Here is an 18,896-nt window from a genome sequence, read left to right on the forward strand (position 1 = left end):
CCTCCTGCCAGCAGCGTAGATGCCACTTCATGCCAGCCATACCCACGCTTCCAGGAGCCGCTCTGGCAGCCGCAGGGCCGCTGGCAGCGCAGGGGATACAGAAACAACCGTCAGGATGGAACAGTCACAGCCAGACACATGACTCGGGGGCGGAGTTACACGGGACTCAGGGCAGGCTGCTGCTCAGTTGCTCACATGCTGTGAGAGGGGAGAGGAGAAGCTGCTGCACATCATACAGGGACGGCCCAGCCTGTGAGACTGCACTCTGCTGTAGTGTGTAAGGTAAGAGTGAATGGAGGACACAGTGTGTGTGTGTGTGTGTGTGTGTGTTTCTATATGTGTGTGTGTCTTGATTGTGAACTTCTGCAGGGAGTAGGGTAAAATATAGCACAAGGGTGAGGAAGTGTGTCAGTGAGATAGAGCGCAAAGTGAGGGAGAGCGTCAGTGAGATAGAGCGCAGGCTGCAGGGTGAGGGAGAGCGTCAGTGAGATAGAGCGCAGGGTGAGGGAGAGCGTCAGTGTGATAGAGCGCAGGGTGAGGGAGAGCGTCAGTGTGATAGAGCGCAGGCTGCAGGGTGATGGAGAGCGTCCGTGTGATAGAGCGCAGGTTGCAGGGTGAGGGAGAGCGTCAGTGTGATAGAGTGCAGGCTGCAGGGGGAGGGAGAGCGTCAGTAAGATAGAGCGCAGGGTGAGGGAGAGCGTCAGTGTGATAGAGTGCAGGCTGCAGGGTGAGCGAGAGCGTCAGTGTGATAGAGCGCAGGCTGCAGGGTGAGGGAGAGCGTCCGTGTGATAGAGCGCAGGTTGCAGGGTGAGGGAGAGCGTCAGTGTGATAGAGTGCAGGCTGCAGGGGGAGGGAGAGCGTCAGTAAGATAGAGCGCAGGCTGCGGAAGAGCGTCAGTAAGATAGAGAGTGCAGGGTGAGGAAGTGTGTCAGTAAGATAGAGCGCAGGCTGCAGGGGGAGGGAGAGTGTCAGTGTGATAGAGCGCAGGCTGCAGGGTGAGGAAGTGTGTCAGTGTGATAGAGCGCAGCCTGCAGGGGGAGGGAGAGCGTCAGTAAGATAGAGCGCAGGCTGCGGAAGAGCATCAGTAAGATAGAGCGCAGGGTGAGGAAGTGTGTCAGTAAGATAGAGCGCAGGCTGCAGGGGGGAGGAAGAGTGTCAGTGTGATAGAGCGCAGGCTGCAGGGTGAGGGAGAGCATCAGTGAGGTAGAGCGCAGGCTGCGGAAGAGCGTCGGTAAGATAAAGCGCAGTGTGAGGAAGTGTGTCAGTAAGATAGAGCGCAGGCTGTAGGGGGGAGGGAGAGAGTCAGTGTGATACAGCGCAGGCTGCAGGGGGGAGGGAGAGCGTCAGTGTGATAGAGCGCAGGCTGCAGGGTGAGGGAGAGTGTCAGTAAGATAGAGCGCAGGCTGCAGGGTGAGTAAGTGTATCAGTAAGATAGAGCGCAGGCCGCGGGGGAGGGAGTGCGTAGGTGTGATAGAGCGCAGGCCACAGGCGGAGGGAGTGCATCAGTGTGATAGAGTGCAGGACACGGGGGATGGGAGTGCGTCAGTGTGATAGAGTGCAGGCCGCGGGGGGAGGGAGAGCGTCAGTTTGATAGAGCACAGGCTGCAGGGGGGAGGGAGTGCATAGGTGTGATAGAGCGCAGGCCACAGGCAGAGGGAGTGCATCAGTGTGATAGAGCGCAGGCCACGGGAGATGGGAGAGCGTCAGTGTGATAGAGTGCAGGCCGCGGGGGGAGGGAGAGCGTCAGTGTGATAGAGCACAGGCCGCGGGGGAGGGAGTGCGTAGGTGTGATAGAGCGCAGGCCACAGGCGGAGGGAGTGCATCAGTGTGATAGAGTGCAGGACACGGGGGATGGGAGTGCGTCAGTGTGATAGAGTGCAGGCCGCGGGGGGAGGGAGAGCGTCAGTTTGATAGAGCACAGGCTGCGGGGGGAGGGAGTGCATAGGTGTGATAGAGCGCAGGCCACAGGCAGAGGGAGTGCATCAGTGTGATAGAGCGCAGGCCACGGGGGATGGGAGAGCGTCAGTGTGATAGAGTGCAGGCCGCGGGGGGAGGGAGAGCGTCAGTGTGATAAAGCACAGGCCGCGGGGGAGGGAGTGCGTAGGTGTGATAGAGCGCAGGCCACAGGCGGAGGGAGTGCATCAGTGTGATAGCGTGCAGGCCGCATGTTGGAGGGAGTGTGTATGTGTGATAGAGCGTAGGCCGCAGGGGGAAGGAGTGTGTCAGTGTGAGAGTAAGCAGATTGTGGGGGGAGGGAATGAGTGTGAGTGATAGGGTGCCGGGAATGTGTGAGTGTGATGCGGTGCTGGGGGAGGGAATGTGTGAGTGTGATAGGGTGCCGGGGGAGGGAATGTGTGAGTGTGATAGGGTGCCGGGGGAGGGAATGTGTGAGTGTGATACGGTGCTGGGGGAGGGAATGTGTGAGTGTGATAGGGTGCCGGGGGAGGGAATGTGTGAGTGTGATAGGGTGCCGGGGGAGGGAATGTGTGAGTGTGATAGGGTGCTGGGGGAGGGAATGAGTCAGTGTGATAGAACGCAGGCTGCAGGGGGGAGGGAGAGCGTCAGTGTGATAGAGCGCAGGCTGCAGGGTGAGGGAGAGCGTCAGTGAGGTAGAGCACAGGCTGCAGGGTGAGGGAGAGTGTCAGTAAGATAGAGCGCAGTCTGCAGGGTGAGGAAGTATGTCAGTGTGATAGAGCGCAGGCTGCAGGGTGAGGAAGTGTGTCAGTAAGATAGAGCGCAGGCCGCGGGGGAGGGAGTGCTTCAGTGTGATAGAGCGCAGGCCACAGGCGGAGGGAGTGCATCAGTGTGATAGAGCGCAGAACACGGGGGATGGGAGTGCGTCAGTGTGATAGAGTGCAGGCCGCGGGGGGAGGGAGAGCGTCAGTTTGATAGAGCACAGGCCGCGGGGGAGGGAGTGCGTAGGTGTGATAGAGCGCAGGCCACAGGCGGAGGGAGTGCATCAGTGTGATAGCGTGCAGGCCGCATGTTGAGGGATTGTGTAAGTGTGATAGCGTGCAGGCCGCATGTTGGAGCGTCAGTTTGATAGAGCACAGGCTGCAGGGGGGAGGGAGTGCGTAGGTGTGATAGAGCGCAGGCCACAGGCAGAGGGAGTGCATCAGTGTGATAGAGCGCAGGCCACGGAGGATGGGAGAGCGTCAGTGTGATAGAGCGCAGGCCGCGGGGGAGGGAGTGCGTAGGTGTGATAGAGCGCAGGCCACAGGCGGAGGGAGTGCATCAGTGTGATAACGAGCAGGCCGCATGTTGGAGGGACTGTGTAAGTGTGATAGAGCGCAGGCCGCAGGGGGAGGGAGTGTGTGAGTGTGATAGAGCGCAAGCCGCAGGGGGAAGGAGCGTGTCAGTGTGATAGTAAGCAGACCGTGGGGGGAGGGAATGTGTGGGAGTGATAGGGTGCTGGGAATGTGTGAGTGTGATAGGGTGCAGGGGGACGGAATGTGTGAGTGTGATAGGGTGCAGGGGGAGGGAATGTGTGAGTGTGATAGGGTGCCGGGGGAGGAAGTGTAGGGCCAATACTTTTTTCCTATTGCAGCTATTAAGTTTTGTTTCCTGTAGTGGGGACAGTGTTATTTCCTGTAAAAAATTTTGGGGATTGGGTAAAAATCGTAATGGTCCGGACCCTAGAACGCCGGACAGGACCTGCTCCCTGCAGCAAACTGTCATTCTGGAGCATGTAGTACTTGTCCTCATCTGGGTGGTGTTATGTTCAGGAGGGTACTTGTGACAGCTGTCGCCAGGGAGGCAGTGAGGGAGAGATTACAGCCTCCCGGTATGATTCCAACCGTTACGGCTATTACCCCATCTCTGGATTATACAGGGAGGTTGTAATCTTTCCCTCCCCAACTCCCTGGTGACAGCTCCCCACAGGTAGGACACCCCCTGGACAGAGACGAGCACTACAACCTCCAGGAAGCTGGTCCGGTTCGGCTTTCCAGGTTCCGAACTGTTCCAGTTGCTATCTAATCCAGTTTCTTTTTCCATGTACAGTAGGTGCTGTTTTATTACATTCCAGTGGGGAGAGAATGTGTGTGACAATAGGTGTCTCAATCCTCGCACATTCGGACGCATGCATGTACATATGTAGCCAGTCAGTCTTCCCCCTGTTTGGCCCTGTCCAGGCGACACCCTCTCTCCAACCCCACACCATCTATCCACCAGTCCTGATACGTATCTCTTCTTAGCATAGCTATTATTTAAAAGGTAAGGTCTTTTTTACATATAGAAAGATTTCACATTTACAGTATGACATCACTAAACAACCCGTAGCCTCTTTCGTTGATAGGTTTCATATTACGTCATCACTATATTTTTCATATTACGGTCATGTTAACAAGATGTTTTCCTTTGTCCATTTGTAGATTGTCACATTACACTATTGATATAAGAGAAGAAGGGAGGGAGATGGAGTTTTTCAAGGTAGGCGCTAGTCACACCCTATGGCACAGGCCACATCCCCTGTGCAGACAGACCCTCATAACATCAACCACACCCCCCCATTACTAGTCATACCCCCACAGCGTATTTCACTTCCTCTGCGGTGGCATATAATAGGCCCTTCATAAATTTCAGCTCCAGGCCCATGTGGACCTTAATCTGGCACTGACTGTAACCACCATCACCTGCCTGTGATTTTGCAATTATTAGCTTGATCATCGGAGCTTTTGCTGCTGCCATCAGTACTTCCACAGTCTGCATAGCTCTCTAGCTACTCTCAGCCTGTGTTGTTGATGCTTTTGCAATTCCTACAATATGTTTGCATATATTGCAATTGCAACACCTGCGACATACCCACTACATGCACTACATCGCAGAAATTGCATACCCATCCCACTGACATGCCTCCACCACTCCTTTTTATTGCTGCTAAATAACATAGTTACATACCTCCCAACATGACCCTCTCCAGGAGGGACAGAATGTTCTGCTCCTGGACTTCCCTCTTAATGTAGGATTACCATCACCTATGCTGAAACACCTTTCTTATCCATTAAACTATACAACACAGGTGCCGGCAATCATACATTGAGAGAAAAGTCCAGAAGCAGAGCATTGTGTCCCTCCCGGAGAGGGTCATGTTGGGAGGTATGTAGTTATAACAGATAACTATGAACAATCACAAAAACCAGACTTGGCGTGTGCACACTGTCTTGTGTATGGTCATGTGTACAAATGCACAATATGCTGTTAGTCGTTCATTGCATGATTATTTGCAACTGATGCTGAATGAGGCCTAGAGTGATGTAATGTTTTGTAACTTTGCATGGACCAAAATGTAATTACCCAAGTACCTTGACAAACAATAAATGATTTGGCACAGAATTGTTTTGGGATGTCATGTGACCGGCAGTTGGTCACAATACCGGCACCTACATCCCGCCCATCCACAATCCCGACTGTCAGCATGGCGATTAACAGGGACTATTCACACTCATGGGTGTCCACGACACCCATTGGGCTGGTTTCAAATGTTAACGCGCCCCCTATCTCCCATCTAAAGTGACGGCAGATAGGGGGGCGATATTCAAATGACCCCCATTTTTGCAGCTCTTGTGCCCAGTACAGTCGGGTTTAAGCGCGCAAAGCACTTAAACCCGACTAAACTAATGGACGCATTTCAGCTTACTAGCGAGGGGGTAGCAAGCTGAAATTATGTTGTCACACCCATCAGCAGTAACATTAGAATACCGCTGGTGGGCATGATCGCAGCAGGGAATAAGGAGCGCACATTTGAATCCGACCCATAGAGTGGGAATAGAACCTGTAACGAGCGCTGGTCACCACCAAGCCCACAAGGGGCTTTGTTGCGCTTGCCTCCTCGCCAGGCATCTCAATGCTGGGATCCCAGTGTTGGTATGGTAACCGGCAGTCACACGATGCACACCCAATTGTTTCATATGTATCAATGGTATTATCTAGGTTTTATATACAGTCACATTTTGTTTTTATTTTTACTTGGCAGAGGGGTGAATTCCACAACCGTCTGGTTATGAATCCTGGTGGGGTCTAGCTGCACCCGATGATATTCGTAAATAGTACGCCTCTGTGATTCTGTAGGGCAGAAGGAAATAAAAATAGAGAATAAAATAGGTCTTTCACGCTTCCACACCACTTATTCTGCACACTTGTTTTGCTCAGCATTTGCACTTTTTACATAATGCCTATAGCTCATTCTCTAGGATCTGTGAGAATAATAGCTTGAACAGACAAAATGACACACAAGTTTACTAAATTATAATTACAAGCATGACATTTCTTTTTGTACCATTTTCACAATTCTATTCAGTTTTGGTAAACATAGAGTGTCCCTGAGATTTAAAAATGTGTATCCTTCCTCCATCCATTCTGCTTTTTCATGTTCCTTAAATTTTCCATATTTGTGTTCCATGATAGAATCAAGCATGCCAGCAAAAATAAAAACTGACTTGTCTATGAATTACCTCCTTAATTAAAAATTATTTTTCTTCATAACACTTATTAAAGCCTAAAGTAAGCAATGACACTAGATGGGACATTTTGGTCTCTTTATTTGAGGTGTTAGAACTTTACTTTCTGAATACCTCCCAACATTTGCAGAGAGGAGATTGGGTCAGTGAACGGATAAGACGTAAGAGTCATGGAGGGGGCATGCACTTTCTCTGTGGTTCCTTCCCAGGGATGCACTGAAATAAATATTATAAGGGTCCCATGTAACCATTATTTAACAAATTTGGGGTTCTCTCTCCCGGTTTCTTGGCCCCATCATAATGTAGCTTGTGATGTGGAAACCTAAAATGGTTTCAGAAATAGAAAAAAACAGCAATAGTTTAACCAAACATTTTGACCTCACACGCCCCTTAAATACACATCAGGTCGCTTTGAAAGTCCCTAAAATGCTTGTCTGCCTCCCATGTACACATTGGAAGGCTCCTTTCATGGAGCTAGCATAATAGATGTGCTCTAGTGTGTAAATGCAATCACTGAAACGCAGTGGCAGTGCTGTAAGTTACGCACACACAGACACAGTATGTAGCAGCGCACTGCATTACATACAACAGTATAAGTATACAGCTGTGACCAGGGCCAGAGCTAGGGTATTCGGCGCCCACCTGCAAACTATAAATTTGCGCCCCTCTCTCCCACACGTAATAAAGGGGTGTGGTCTCACACGGAAGGGGCGTGACCACACAATACTAAATCCAATTCAAATTACACCACACAATAGCACAATCTTATTCACATTACACCACACGTAATGCCCATTTCATATCGCCCACAATGCCCACAGTAGTAGTTTCCCTTACACATAATGCCCACAGTAGTAGTGCCACACATAAGGCCCACAGTAGTAGTACCCCTTACACTTAACATCGACAGTAGTAGTGCCACACATAATGCTCACAATAGTAGTGCCACACAATGCCCACAGTAGCAGTGCCACACATAATGTCCACAATAGTAGTACCCCTTACACAATGCCGACAGTAGTAGTGCCACACATAATGCTCACAATAATAGTGCCACACATAATGCCCAAGTAGTAGTACCCCTTACACTTACCGCTGACAGTAGTAGTGTCACACATAATGCCCACAATAGTAGTGCCACACATAATACCCACAGTAGTAGTGCCCCTTACAAATAGCGCCCACAGCAGTGCCACACATAATGCCCACAGTAGTAGTATGCCTGACAATTAATGCCCACAGTGGTAATGCCACACTTAACACCCACAGTAGTAGCGCAACACTTAATGCCCACAGAAGTGGTGCCCCTTATACATACAGATGTAGCTACGCTCATTGTTGCCACGATGCGCAGCGGTGGCGAGGCTAGTGTGCCTGTGACTTGTGTGCGCATGCATGCATATGCGCACACATTAAAGCCTATGGAGCAAATGCCTACTGTGGCCAGTTGCAGTGCAGCACGTTCCCATCATGCCGCGATGCGTGCGCTCGCATCTCTGCAATGATGAGCGTGGCTACATCTGTATATCCACAGAGGGGAGAGAGAGAGGGCTTGAACAAGCCAGGGGGGGTCAGCAAGAAAGCAGCTACCTCCAATGGAGCAGTCCACAAGATGGCAGGGAGGAACAGCCAGGACCAGCAGTAAGGGCAACTCCCAGCAGGACAGGACCACCAAAGAAGAGGCGCGGACCGAGGGCTGCAGAAGCCACCACTCCCGCGCCCTCCCTTGGATAGGCAGCGGGATTCAGCACCAAGCCACAGCCGTAAGAAGCAGTCACTCTCCAAAGCACCAGGGATCCCAAGGGGACAACGGCAGGGGAAATCCTTAGCGCAAGGAGGCACACAGAGAGCCGCTGATAGGCCATGTCGGAGGGACCACCAGACGAAAGCTGCGCTTCCCGCTGCCGGTGCCGCTGCCTGTCATACAGGGGCAGATGTATTAACCTGGAGTAGGCATAAGGAAGTGATAAACCAGTGATATGTGCAAGGTGATAAAGGCACCAGCCAATCAGATCCTAACTGTAAATTTACATATTGGAGCTGATTGGCTGGTGTGTTTATCACCTTGCACATATCACTGGTTTATCACTTCCTTATGCCGTCTCCAGGTTAATACATCTGCCCCACTGTGACAGGTGCAGCAACAGCAGGGTAGCAGTGCGGGGAGAGCGCCTCCTCTGCCCGGCGCCTCCCTGCATTGCATACCCTTGCTGAGCGGGTTACGCCAGCACTGGCTGTGACATTAACAGTTTGGTAGCCCAGTATCAGAGGTGGATCTAGACTTTTTCTTTTAGGAATAGGGGTTGGGGTTAAAGAATTAACCGTGACCCCCTCTCTACTCATGACTCATCCTATTTCAATATATTATGCTAAAATACACAGTTCTACAGGTAGGATTCCACAGACTCCATCAGCCCAAACACACTGTAGTGGAGACCAGGGCAAACATTCATAAAAATGGCACACCACTAGTAAATTATGTAATTTTGTGTCTGTGATATATATATATATATATATATATATATATATATATTTATTTATTTATTTCTTTTTTTTTTTTTTTACCAAGGATTGATATGAATGAGCCACTATTCTCTTAAAAAATGTTGCATAGCATGGTAGGATTATGAAAGCAAACAATAATAATAATGATCTTATTCATTCAAAGGGCTGCAGAGCCTTGTTATAGACAACTTGCTGTATATAACTTTGGCACAGGGGTCTTTGCAATACATGAATGTAAAGATTCCAACTGGCACATCACTAAGTAATATGTGGCAGCAGTCTATGCACTGCTGTGGGGGAAGGGAGCAGAGGCTGTAGTGCTGCGGGGCGGAAAAGTGATCAAGGCCACACTGGGGGGGTAAGCCAAAAAGGTGTGTTAGGGGTGATTAATCACCTTCATCTGCCTCTGACCGCTGCGGCATCAGGGTGATGATGTGGCACCCAATTTCCTATGCAGAACAGCAGTCAATGGGTCATACCCCAAACTTCCTGGCTTATTAGGACAATAATTGTGTTCTACCAAAATTAGGGTGGTTGGGAGTTGTGATTTCTATATATATCTGTGTACTGTATGTGTGCTTTCACTGTGGAGATGGTTCATGTATGTGTCCCATGGAAACTAGCGACTCAGACATTTACTGCAATACTGTGGTGTAGAATCTGTCATTTTTCTGCGCCAGGCTTTAGCTGCATGAAGAATCCCTCCAGATATGCACAGTGTCTGTCCCTTGACGTTCATTAATATACCTAATACTGCAAAATAATATCTTGTTTTTTCATTTATGTATAGAATTGGGCACATTACTACAGATGCAGGGGCGGATCCAGAACAAAATGACAGGGGGGGCACCATGACAGAGGAAATGAGGGGGAGGTACTTTAGAGCGCACATAAGACGCACGTGCTCCAGAAAAGTGGGTTTGGCCTTGCAACAATAGGTGTGGCTTCAAAGAGAATGCCATATCCATGAGGCAGTGGGTGACGCCACAGAATGTGACATGGGGAGATTGTTTGTGACATAGTGGATAACGGGGAGAGATAGTGGGTGACAGGGAGAGGCAGACAGGAGGGAGAAGTGATGGGGAGAAATAGTGGGAGACAGAAAGGCAGTGGGTGACAGGGAGAATGTGACGGGGAGAGGCAGTGGGTGATGTCAGGTAGAGAGTAAAAGGCAATGGGTGACAGGAGAGAAAAGTGATGGGGAGAGATAGTTGGAGACAGAAAGGCAGTGGGTGACAGGCAGTGGGATCTATATATGGGACACTGGTCTAGATGGGAATGGGGCAGAGAGATGGTGGTGGGATGGGGAAACACTAGGCTGTAGAAGGGGGTACACTGGGCTGAATGAGGGGATGTTCCTGGCTGAGGGGCTGGGAGAGGGGAAACATTGGGCAGGCAGGGTGGTAGATACTGGGATAAGGGAGTTAGTGAGATGGTGGGGGACACTGGGCTGGATTGGGGGGGCCAGGGCACTATTAATGGGATGGCACATGGCAGGATGGGAAGGGGGCAGTGAAAGGGGTAAAACTGGGCTGGTGAGGAGGGATCAGTATGTCTAGAGTCACTGGGGGGTTCTAGATGGGAGAGCAGTGAGATGGGAACAGTGGGCTGGTTGGGGAGGGAAGGGCTGGCAGGATGGGAGATACTGGTGCTGGGGGCAGTAATGGTGGGGGCACCAGACTGGAGAAGGGGGCAGACACTGAGAGAACACTGGCCTGCTGCTGTTTCTATCTGGCCCTGTACATGCGAGTGCAGCACCGCACACTCACTCAGTAGCGCTTCCCGTGTCCCTGCACCCTACCTGCTTCCTCGGTCCCCAGCTCAGCTCAATCACCCCTGCACTGCCAACTCAGGTGCAGGGATCTGTCTCCTGGTGGCGGGTCCGGCTGGCTCCATCAGGCGGCAGCTTGCTCCGTCTAACAGGCGGCGGCATTGACAGCTTTCACTCCCCCGCAATCAGCGTTCCGCGGAGCCCCTCCTCCCCAGTTTACTAGTGCAGCCAGGGAGAGGGTGACACAAAGTCCGGATTTAGCCCAGCCCGCGAATCAGAATGCAGGAGGCGGAGCTGGGCTGTTCGTTCCTAGGTAAGCTGCTACAGGAAGGAGGGACTGACAGCCGGCGGCCTCATTGGCAGTGCAGCATTAAAAAAAAAAAACGTCCTAAATGACAGGGGGGGCACGTGCCTTGGTGCCCCCCCCCTGAATCCGCGTATGTACAGATGTGCTGTGTTTTGCGTATTATGCCTTGATCCACTGACTTTTTAGCCTGCTCTGCACATAATAAATAAATAATATTAATCCTTAATTTAATTTTATTAAGATAGCAATATTATTTATACATTAAACAGTGACGTAGCCACATGATATATTTTCTCTTACATCCTAGAGGATGCTGGGGACACCAAAAGAACCATGGGGTATAGACGGGATCCGCAGGAGACATGGGCACTTTAAGACTTTGAAAATGGGTGTGCACTGGCTCCTCCCTCTATGCCCCTCCTCCAGACTCCAGTTCAGAATTGTGACCAGTGAGACTGGACGCACTACAGGGGAGCTCCACTGAGTTTCTCTGAAAATACTTTTTGTTAGGTTTTTTATTTTCAGGGGAGAGAAGTATGACCCACTTCTAGTGAGTTCAAGGGCTCTGCTTCTGGCTACAGGACACCATTAGCTCCTGAGGGTTTGATCGCTGGGTACGCTCAGATGCTCGTTCCCACAGCCGGCCGTCACCCCCCTTACAGAGCAAGAAGTCAGAAGACTGGTGAGTAGAAGAAGAAAGAAGACTTCAGTGACGGCATTTCCCTGAGGTACCGCGCAGCGTGCGGACGCTGCACGCCAAGCTCCCGCTCACACATACAGCACTACTGGGTGCAGGGCGTGGGGGGGCGCCCTGGGCAGCTAAAAATCCTCAGTTTTGCCTGGCAAGAGGGGACATAAGTGCCGAGGCACTGTCCTAACCCCCGCCAGTATATTCATATATTTCTGATGGTGGGACGGAAGCGAGCCATTAAGGGGGCGGAGCTTCATCCCCACAGCTCACTCTGTGCCATTTCCTCTCCGCTGGCTGCAGAGACGCTTGTCCTTCCTCACACTGCTGAACAAGTATCAGGGTGCAAAACGGGGGGGGGGGGAGGGGCAGGTTATTGGTGCAATATATGATAATATATGAGCGCTACAGGTCAGAAGCTTTTAGTAATCACTTCAGACCCTTCGATTTGGCGCTGGGGTCTGAGCTGGCAAATTCCCTCTGTCTCTCTGACAGGTTTCCTGTAGGTCTGTCCCCTATAAGCCCAGTGTGTCTGTGGGTGATTATTACACCTCACCCTCACATACAAGGCCATCTCTAATTCCACCGCTCCCTACATCTCCAACCTCCTCTCCCTTTATACTCCCTCCCGCCCACTACGGTCGGCTGATGACCGTCGCCTCTCCTCTGCCTTGGTCACTGCTTCCCATGCACGAGTTCAGGATTTTGCCCGTGCTGCACCCCTTCAGTGGAATGCGCTCCCCCACTCCATTAGACTCTCCCCGACCTTGCAAAGCTTCAAACGGGCACTGAAAACCCACCTATTTATCAAAGCGTACCCCTCCAATGCATAACCTAGTCCTTAGGCTGCTCCTCCATCCCCCTGCCCCATGCCTTGGACATCTCTGCTTTGCTCGCATACCACCATCAGGCTTCTACCTGCTTGCTTGCACCTCATGTCATCTGTCTGTTGCCCCTCCCCACTAGATTGTTAGCTCTTCAGAGCAGGGCCCTCTTTCCTCTTGTCTAAGCCCTCTTCTTGACACATTTCACTCAGCGACCATCTTTACCTGCTTTTTCTCCTGCTGGTAAATGGCCCCTCTCTATCTATGGCCGCCAGCCCCAAGTAGTACAATGATTACTCCTTCGCTACTTACATCTAAGCTGTATTATGCTTTGAGAATTGTGGTGCTCTTTGTTACCTGCACTCCATTTTTGTTATTTATTTACTGTTATACTAAGTTTTGTCTCCCTGTACTGTCCTTTGTACGGCGCTGCGAAACACTTGTGGCGCCCTATAAATAAAATGTAATAATAATTACACGTGTGTCGGCATGTCTGAGGCTGAGTGCTCTTCACAGGAGGAGGCTGTATTAGAGACGCAAAAGGCGGGGGGGGGGTGTCATGTCGGCATCGCTGACTCCTGATTGGGTAAATGTGTTGAATACGTTGAATGCTAATGTAGCTCGTATTAGTAAAAGATTGGACAAGTCTGAATCTCAGACCCAGGCATGGAAGAAATCTGTGGAAGATATGTTATTACAAGTTCAGACCCCCTCGGGGTCACAGAAGCGTACGTTTACCCAGTTGGCTGACACTGATACCGACACGGACACTGATTCCAGTGTCGACTATAGTGATTCCAGATTAGATCCGAAATTGGCAAAGAGCATTCAGTACATGATTGTGGCTATTAAAGAGGTATTGCATATCACTGAGGACCCTGCTGTTCCAGATAAGAGGGTCTGTATATATAAGGAAAAGAAACCTGAGATAACGTTTCCTCCCTCTCATGAACTGAATACTTTATTTGATAAAGTCTGGGAGAGTCCTGACAAAAAATTTCAGATTCCCAAAAGGATTCCGGTGGCTTATCCGTTTCCCTCTGAGGATAGGGAAAAGTGGGAGTCACCCCCCATTGTGGACAAGGACCTATCGAGGTTGCCTAAAAAGGTGGCTCTTCCGTTACCTGGCACGGCAGCCCTTGAAGACCCTGCAGATCGTAAGCAGGAGGCTACGTTAAAATCCATTTATACGACCACAGGTACACTACTCAGACTGGTCATTGCCTCTGCGTGGGTGAGTAGTGCTATTGAAAGGTGGGCAGATATCTTGTCATCTGATAGGGATAGCATCCTCTTGACGCTGGGTTATATCAAGGACGCTGCGGCTTACCTAAAGGAGGCTGCGAGGGATATTGGCCTGTTGGGATCAAAGGCCAATGCCATGGCGGTCTCGGCCAGACGAGCATTGTGGATTCATCAGTGGAATGCGGATGCTGACTCTAAGAAAAACATGGAATCTCTGCCGTACAAAGGTGGTGTCTTGTTTGGTGACGGCCTCGCTGATTTGGTATCTACGGCTACCGCGGGTAAGTCATCATTTTTGCCTTATGTGCCTTCGCAACAAAAGAAGACACACCACTATCAAATGCAGTCCTTTCGGCCCAATAAATACAAGAAAGGGCGAGGTTCTTCCTTCCTTAGTACTAAAGGAAAGGGAAACGGTAAAAGATCACTAACCGTGGCGGGTTCCCAGGAGCAGAAGTCCTCCCCGACGTCTGCCAAATCCAGCGCATGACGCTGGGGCTCCGCTGCAGGAGTCCGCACCAGTGGGGGCACGTCTCAAACTCTTCAGTCAGTTATGGGTTAGTTCGGACCTGGACCCATGGGCTTTACAAGTAATATCCCAAGGGTACAAACTGGAGTTTCAAGACGTCCCCCCTCGCCGATTTTTCAAATCGGCCTTGCCAGTTTCTCTCCCCGACAGGGAGGAAATTTGCGACGCAATACAAAAGTTATGTCAAAATCAGGTCATCGTCAAGGTTCCCCAGTCACAACAGGGAGAAGGCTTTTATTCAAGCCTATTTGTGGTCCCGAAGCTGGATGGCTCGGTCAGACCAATCCTAAACCTGAAATCCCTCAATTTCTACCTAAAAAAAAATTCAAATTCAAGATGGAGTCTCTCCGAGCAGTGATCTCCAGTCTGGAGGAAGGGGATTTTATGGTGTCGGTGGACATAAAGGATGCCTACTTACATGTTCCCATTTATCCTCCACATCAGGCTTACCTGAGGTTTGCAATTCAGGATTGTCATTACCAATTTCAGACGTTGCCGTTTTGTCTGTCCACTGCTCCGAGTGTTTTCACCAAAGTTATGGCGGAAATGATGGTTCTACTTCGCAAGCAAGGAGTCACAATTATTCCGTACTTGGACGATCTCCTGATAAAGTCGAGATCCAGGGACCAGTTGGTAAAAACGTTGCGCTGGCCCTGTCAGTTCTTCAACAACACGGTTGGCTCCTGAACTTGCCAAAATCACAGTTGATTCCGGCGACGAGGTTGTCATTTTTAGGGATGATACTGGACACGGAACTACAGAGAGTTTTTCTTCCGGTGGAAAAGGCTCAGGAACTTCAGAGCCTGGTCAAACACATTCTGAAACCACCAAGAGTGTCAATCCATCAGTGCACTCGGTTGCTGGGGAGGTGGTGGCGACCTACGAGACCATTCAGTTTGGCAGATTCCATGCCAGAGTGTTTCAGTGGGACCTGTTGGACAAGTGGTCCGGATCCCACCTGCACATGCACCGAAAGATAACCCTATCGTCCAAAACCAGAATATCGCTCCTGTGGTGGCTACACAGCTCTCATCTCCTGGAAGGGCGCAGGTTCGGGATCCAGGACTGGGTCCTAGTAACCACGGATGCAAGTCTCCGAGGATGGGGGCAGTCACGCAAGGGGAAAACTTCCAAGGAAGATGGTCAAGCCAGGAAACTTGTCTCCACATAAACGTGCTGAAGTTAAGGGCCATTTACAATGGCCTTGTGCAGGCGGAACATCTTCTTCACAATCTGCCTGTGCTGATCCAATCAGACAATGTGACAGTAGTAGCATACATAAACCGCCAGGGCGGAACAAAAAGCAGAGCGGCAACGGCAGAAGTCACAAAGGTTCTCCGCTGGGCGGAAAAGCATACCAGCGCGCTGGCAGCAGTCTTCATTCCGGGAGTGGACAACTGGGAAGCAGACTTCCTCAGCAGACACGATCTCCATACGGGAGAATGGAGCCTCCATCAAGAGGTCTTCACAGAAGTGACAAGTCATTGGGGAATTCCGCACATAGACATGATGGCGTCGCGCCTCAACAAGAAGCTTCAGAGATATTGTTCCAGGTCCAGGGACCCTCAAGCAATAGCAGTGGATGCACTGGTGACACCATGGGTGTTTCCGTCTGTGTATGTCTTCCCTCCACTTCCTCTCATTCCAAAGGTTCTTAAGATCATAAGAAGGACAAAGGTTCAAGCAATCCTCATTGTCCCAGACTGTCCAAAGAGGGCTTGGTATCCAGATCTTCAGGAATTACTCATAGGAGATCCCTGGCCTCTTCCTCTACGCGAGGACCTGTTACAGCAGGGGCCGTGCGTATATCAAGACTTACCGCGGCTATGTTTGACGGCATGGCGGTTGAACGCCAGATCCTAGCCAGAAAGGGTATTCCCAGTGAAGTCATTCCCACGCTTCTTCAGGCCAGGAAAGGGGTAACGTCTAAACATTACCACCGCATTTGGAGGAAATATGTGTCTTGGTGTGAATCCAAGAAGGCTCCTGCGGAAGAGTTTCAGCTAGGACGTTTCCTCCATTTTCTACAAGCAGGTGTGGAGGCGGGCCTAAAGTTGGGCTCAATTAAGGTTCAGATTTCAGACTTATCAAAAACAATTGTCCTCCCTTCCAGAAGTTCAAACATTCGGGAAGGGTGTGTTGCACATCCAACCTCCAGTTGTGCCCCCTGTGGCACCATGGGATCTTAACGTGGTGTTGCAGTCCCTTCAATCGCATTGGTTTGAGCCTTTACAGACGGTGGAGTTGAAGTTTCTCACTTGGAAAGTGGTCATCCTGTTGGCCTTGGCGTCCGCAAGGCGGGTGTCTGAGTTAGCGGCCTTGTCTCACAAGAGCCCTTATTTGATCTTTGATGAAGATAGAGCAGAGTTGAGGACTCAGCAGCATTTTCTGCCGAAGGTGGTTTCATCTTTCCACATGAACCAACCTATTGTCGTGCTAGTGGCTACTGACGCTTTCGTTGAGTCAAAATCTTTGTATGTGGTCAGAGCTCTGAAAATCTATGTCGCCAGAACGGCTCGGGTTAGGAAAACCGAAGCTCTGTTTGTCCTGTATGCTCCCAACAAGACCATTGCAGACCATTGCACGCTGGATCTGTAATACGATTCAGCATGCTCATTCCACGGCTGGATTGCCGTTACCGAAATCGGTGAAGGTCCATTCTAGAAAGGTGGGCTCGTCCTGGGCGGCTGCCCGAGGGGTCTCGGCATTGCAACTACTTGGTCGGGTTCGAATACTTTTGCGAAGTTTTACAAGTTTGATACCCTGGCCGATGAAGACATCAAGTTTGGTCAATCGGTGCTGCAGAGTCATCCGTACTCTCCCGCCCGTTCTAGAGCTTTGGTATAACCCCATGGTTCTTTTGGTGTCCCCAGCATCTTCTAGGACGTATGAGAAAATAGGATTTTAATACCTACCTGTAAATCCTTTTCTCTTAGTCCATAGAGGATGCTGGGCGCCCGTCCCAGTGCGTACTGTATCTGCAGTTATTAGTTCTGGTTGCACACATGTTGTGTTATGTTAATAGTCAGCCTGTTGCGGAAGTTGGTTCATGCCATTGGCTTGAGTTCTGTTGAATGCCACGTTGTGCGGCGTGCTTGAGGTGTGTGCTGGTACGAATATCACCTTAGTTTAACAATAAATCCTTTCCTCAAAATATGTCCGTCTCCCTGGGCACAGTTCCTATAACTGGGGTCTGGAGGAGGGGCAAAGAGGGAGGAGCCAGTGCACACCCATTTTCAAAGTCTTAAAGTGCCCATGTCTCCTGCGGATCCCGTCTATACCCCATGGTTCTTTTGGTGTCCCCAGCATCCTCTACGGGCTAAGAGAAAAGGATTTACCGGTAGGTATTAAAATCCTATTATTACAATTATGTTGCCCACAAAAGAGAATTGTTATAGTGGTTTTGAGGATGACTGTACAAACCACTGAATAGTTAATCCAGTGGTTTGGAGGTCAAAACTACGAGTGTTGTACCAACAGCAAAGATGCCACTTAGTGAATTGAGCCAAGGAGTACTGAAGTGAAACCATGGAGGGTCAAGGGTTGATCAGGTTTTGCACTAAAACCTGGTGGTATGAAAATCTGTCAGACAGTAAAAGGTAACACATATACATTTTATCTCTTTGGTGGAGATGTATCATACTTTGGAGAGAGAGAAAATGGATAGAGATAAGGTACCAGCCAGTCAGCTCCAAGCTGCCATGTTACAGGCTGGGTTTGAAAATTAAAGGAGCTGATTGGTTGGTACTTTATCTCTCTCCAAGGTTTGATACATCTTCCCCTTTAAGAGATCTACATCTAAAAACCAGCAAAAAAAGGACACATTTAGGGGATGTATCAAGCCTTGGAGAGAGATAAAGTGGAGATATTGCCCAAAACAACCATTTAGCTTCCAACACTCTCGGAGGTTTTGAAATGAAAGTTATAGGCTGATTGGTTGTTTTAGGCAACTATTCCAGTTTCTCTCTCTCCAAGGCTTGGTACGTCCTCTAAATGTGCCCTTTTTTGCTGTTTTGTAGATGTAGAATGTAGTTAGATTTGGCATATCAGATGGTTTGGAATTAGCACAAGATGTTCACTTCTATAGACTAGACAGTATAGCCAGCCTGATTTTTCATCTACAGTGTAACATTTATTGTCTTTGCTTCTCACCTGGAACATCTGAGGAAGGACTGAGAAGCACAAAGGCATCAGAGAGACCAGCTTTGACAGGATGCTTTTCTGGACTGATGTCCTTCACTGGAAGGGGAATCTGTACAAAAGGCATACATTGGGGGTCATTCCGAGTTGTTCGCTCGTTGCCGATTTTCGCTATACTGCGATTAGTCACTTACTGCGCATGCGCAAGGTTCGCAGAACGCATGCGCTTAGTTATTTTGCACAAAAGTTAGGTATTTTACTCACGGCATAACAAAGCTTTTTCATCGTTCTGGTGATCGTAGTGTGATTGACAGGAAGTGGGTGTTTCTGGGCGGAAACTGGCCGTTTTCTGGGAGTGTGCGAAAAAACGCTGGCGTTTCTGTGAAAAACGCGGGAGTGTCTGAAGAAACGGGGGAGTGTCTGGGCGAA

At 50.0% G+C, this 18,896-nt stretch overlaps 1 protein-coding gene across 1 annotated transcript in view; it reads right to left on the minus strand.

Annotated features, from left to right (window-relative positions):
• The window catches only part of PLXDC1 (plexin domain containing 1), a 118,157-nt gene that overhangs the window by 20,014 nt on the left and 79,247 nt on the right, over nucleotides 1–18,896 (minus strand). Inside the window, exons 7-8 of the mRNA XM_063959710.1 lie at nucleotides 18,480–18,579; nucleotides 5,968–6,063 (exon numbers count right to left, since the gene is read on the minus strand). Of these exons, the coding sequence (XP_063815780.1) occupies nucleotides 5,968–6,063; nucleotides 18,480–18,579 (196 nt within the window). The remainder of the gene's footprint in view (nucleotides 1–5,967; nucleotides 6,064–18,479; nucleotides 18,580–18,896) is intronic.

Source organism: Pseudophryne corroboree, chromosome 3 (genome assembly GCF_028390025.1).
Source record: "Pseudophryne corroboree isolate aPseCor3 chromosome 3, aPseCor3.hap2, whole genome shotgun sequence".
In the NCBI taxonomy this organism is placed as follows: Eukaryota; Metazoa; Chordata; class Amphibia; order Anura; family Myobatrachidae; genus Pseudophryne; species Pseudophryne corroboree.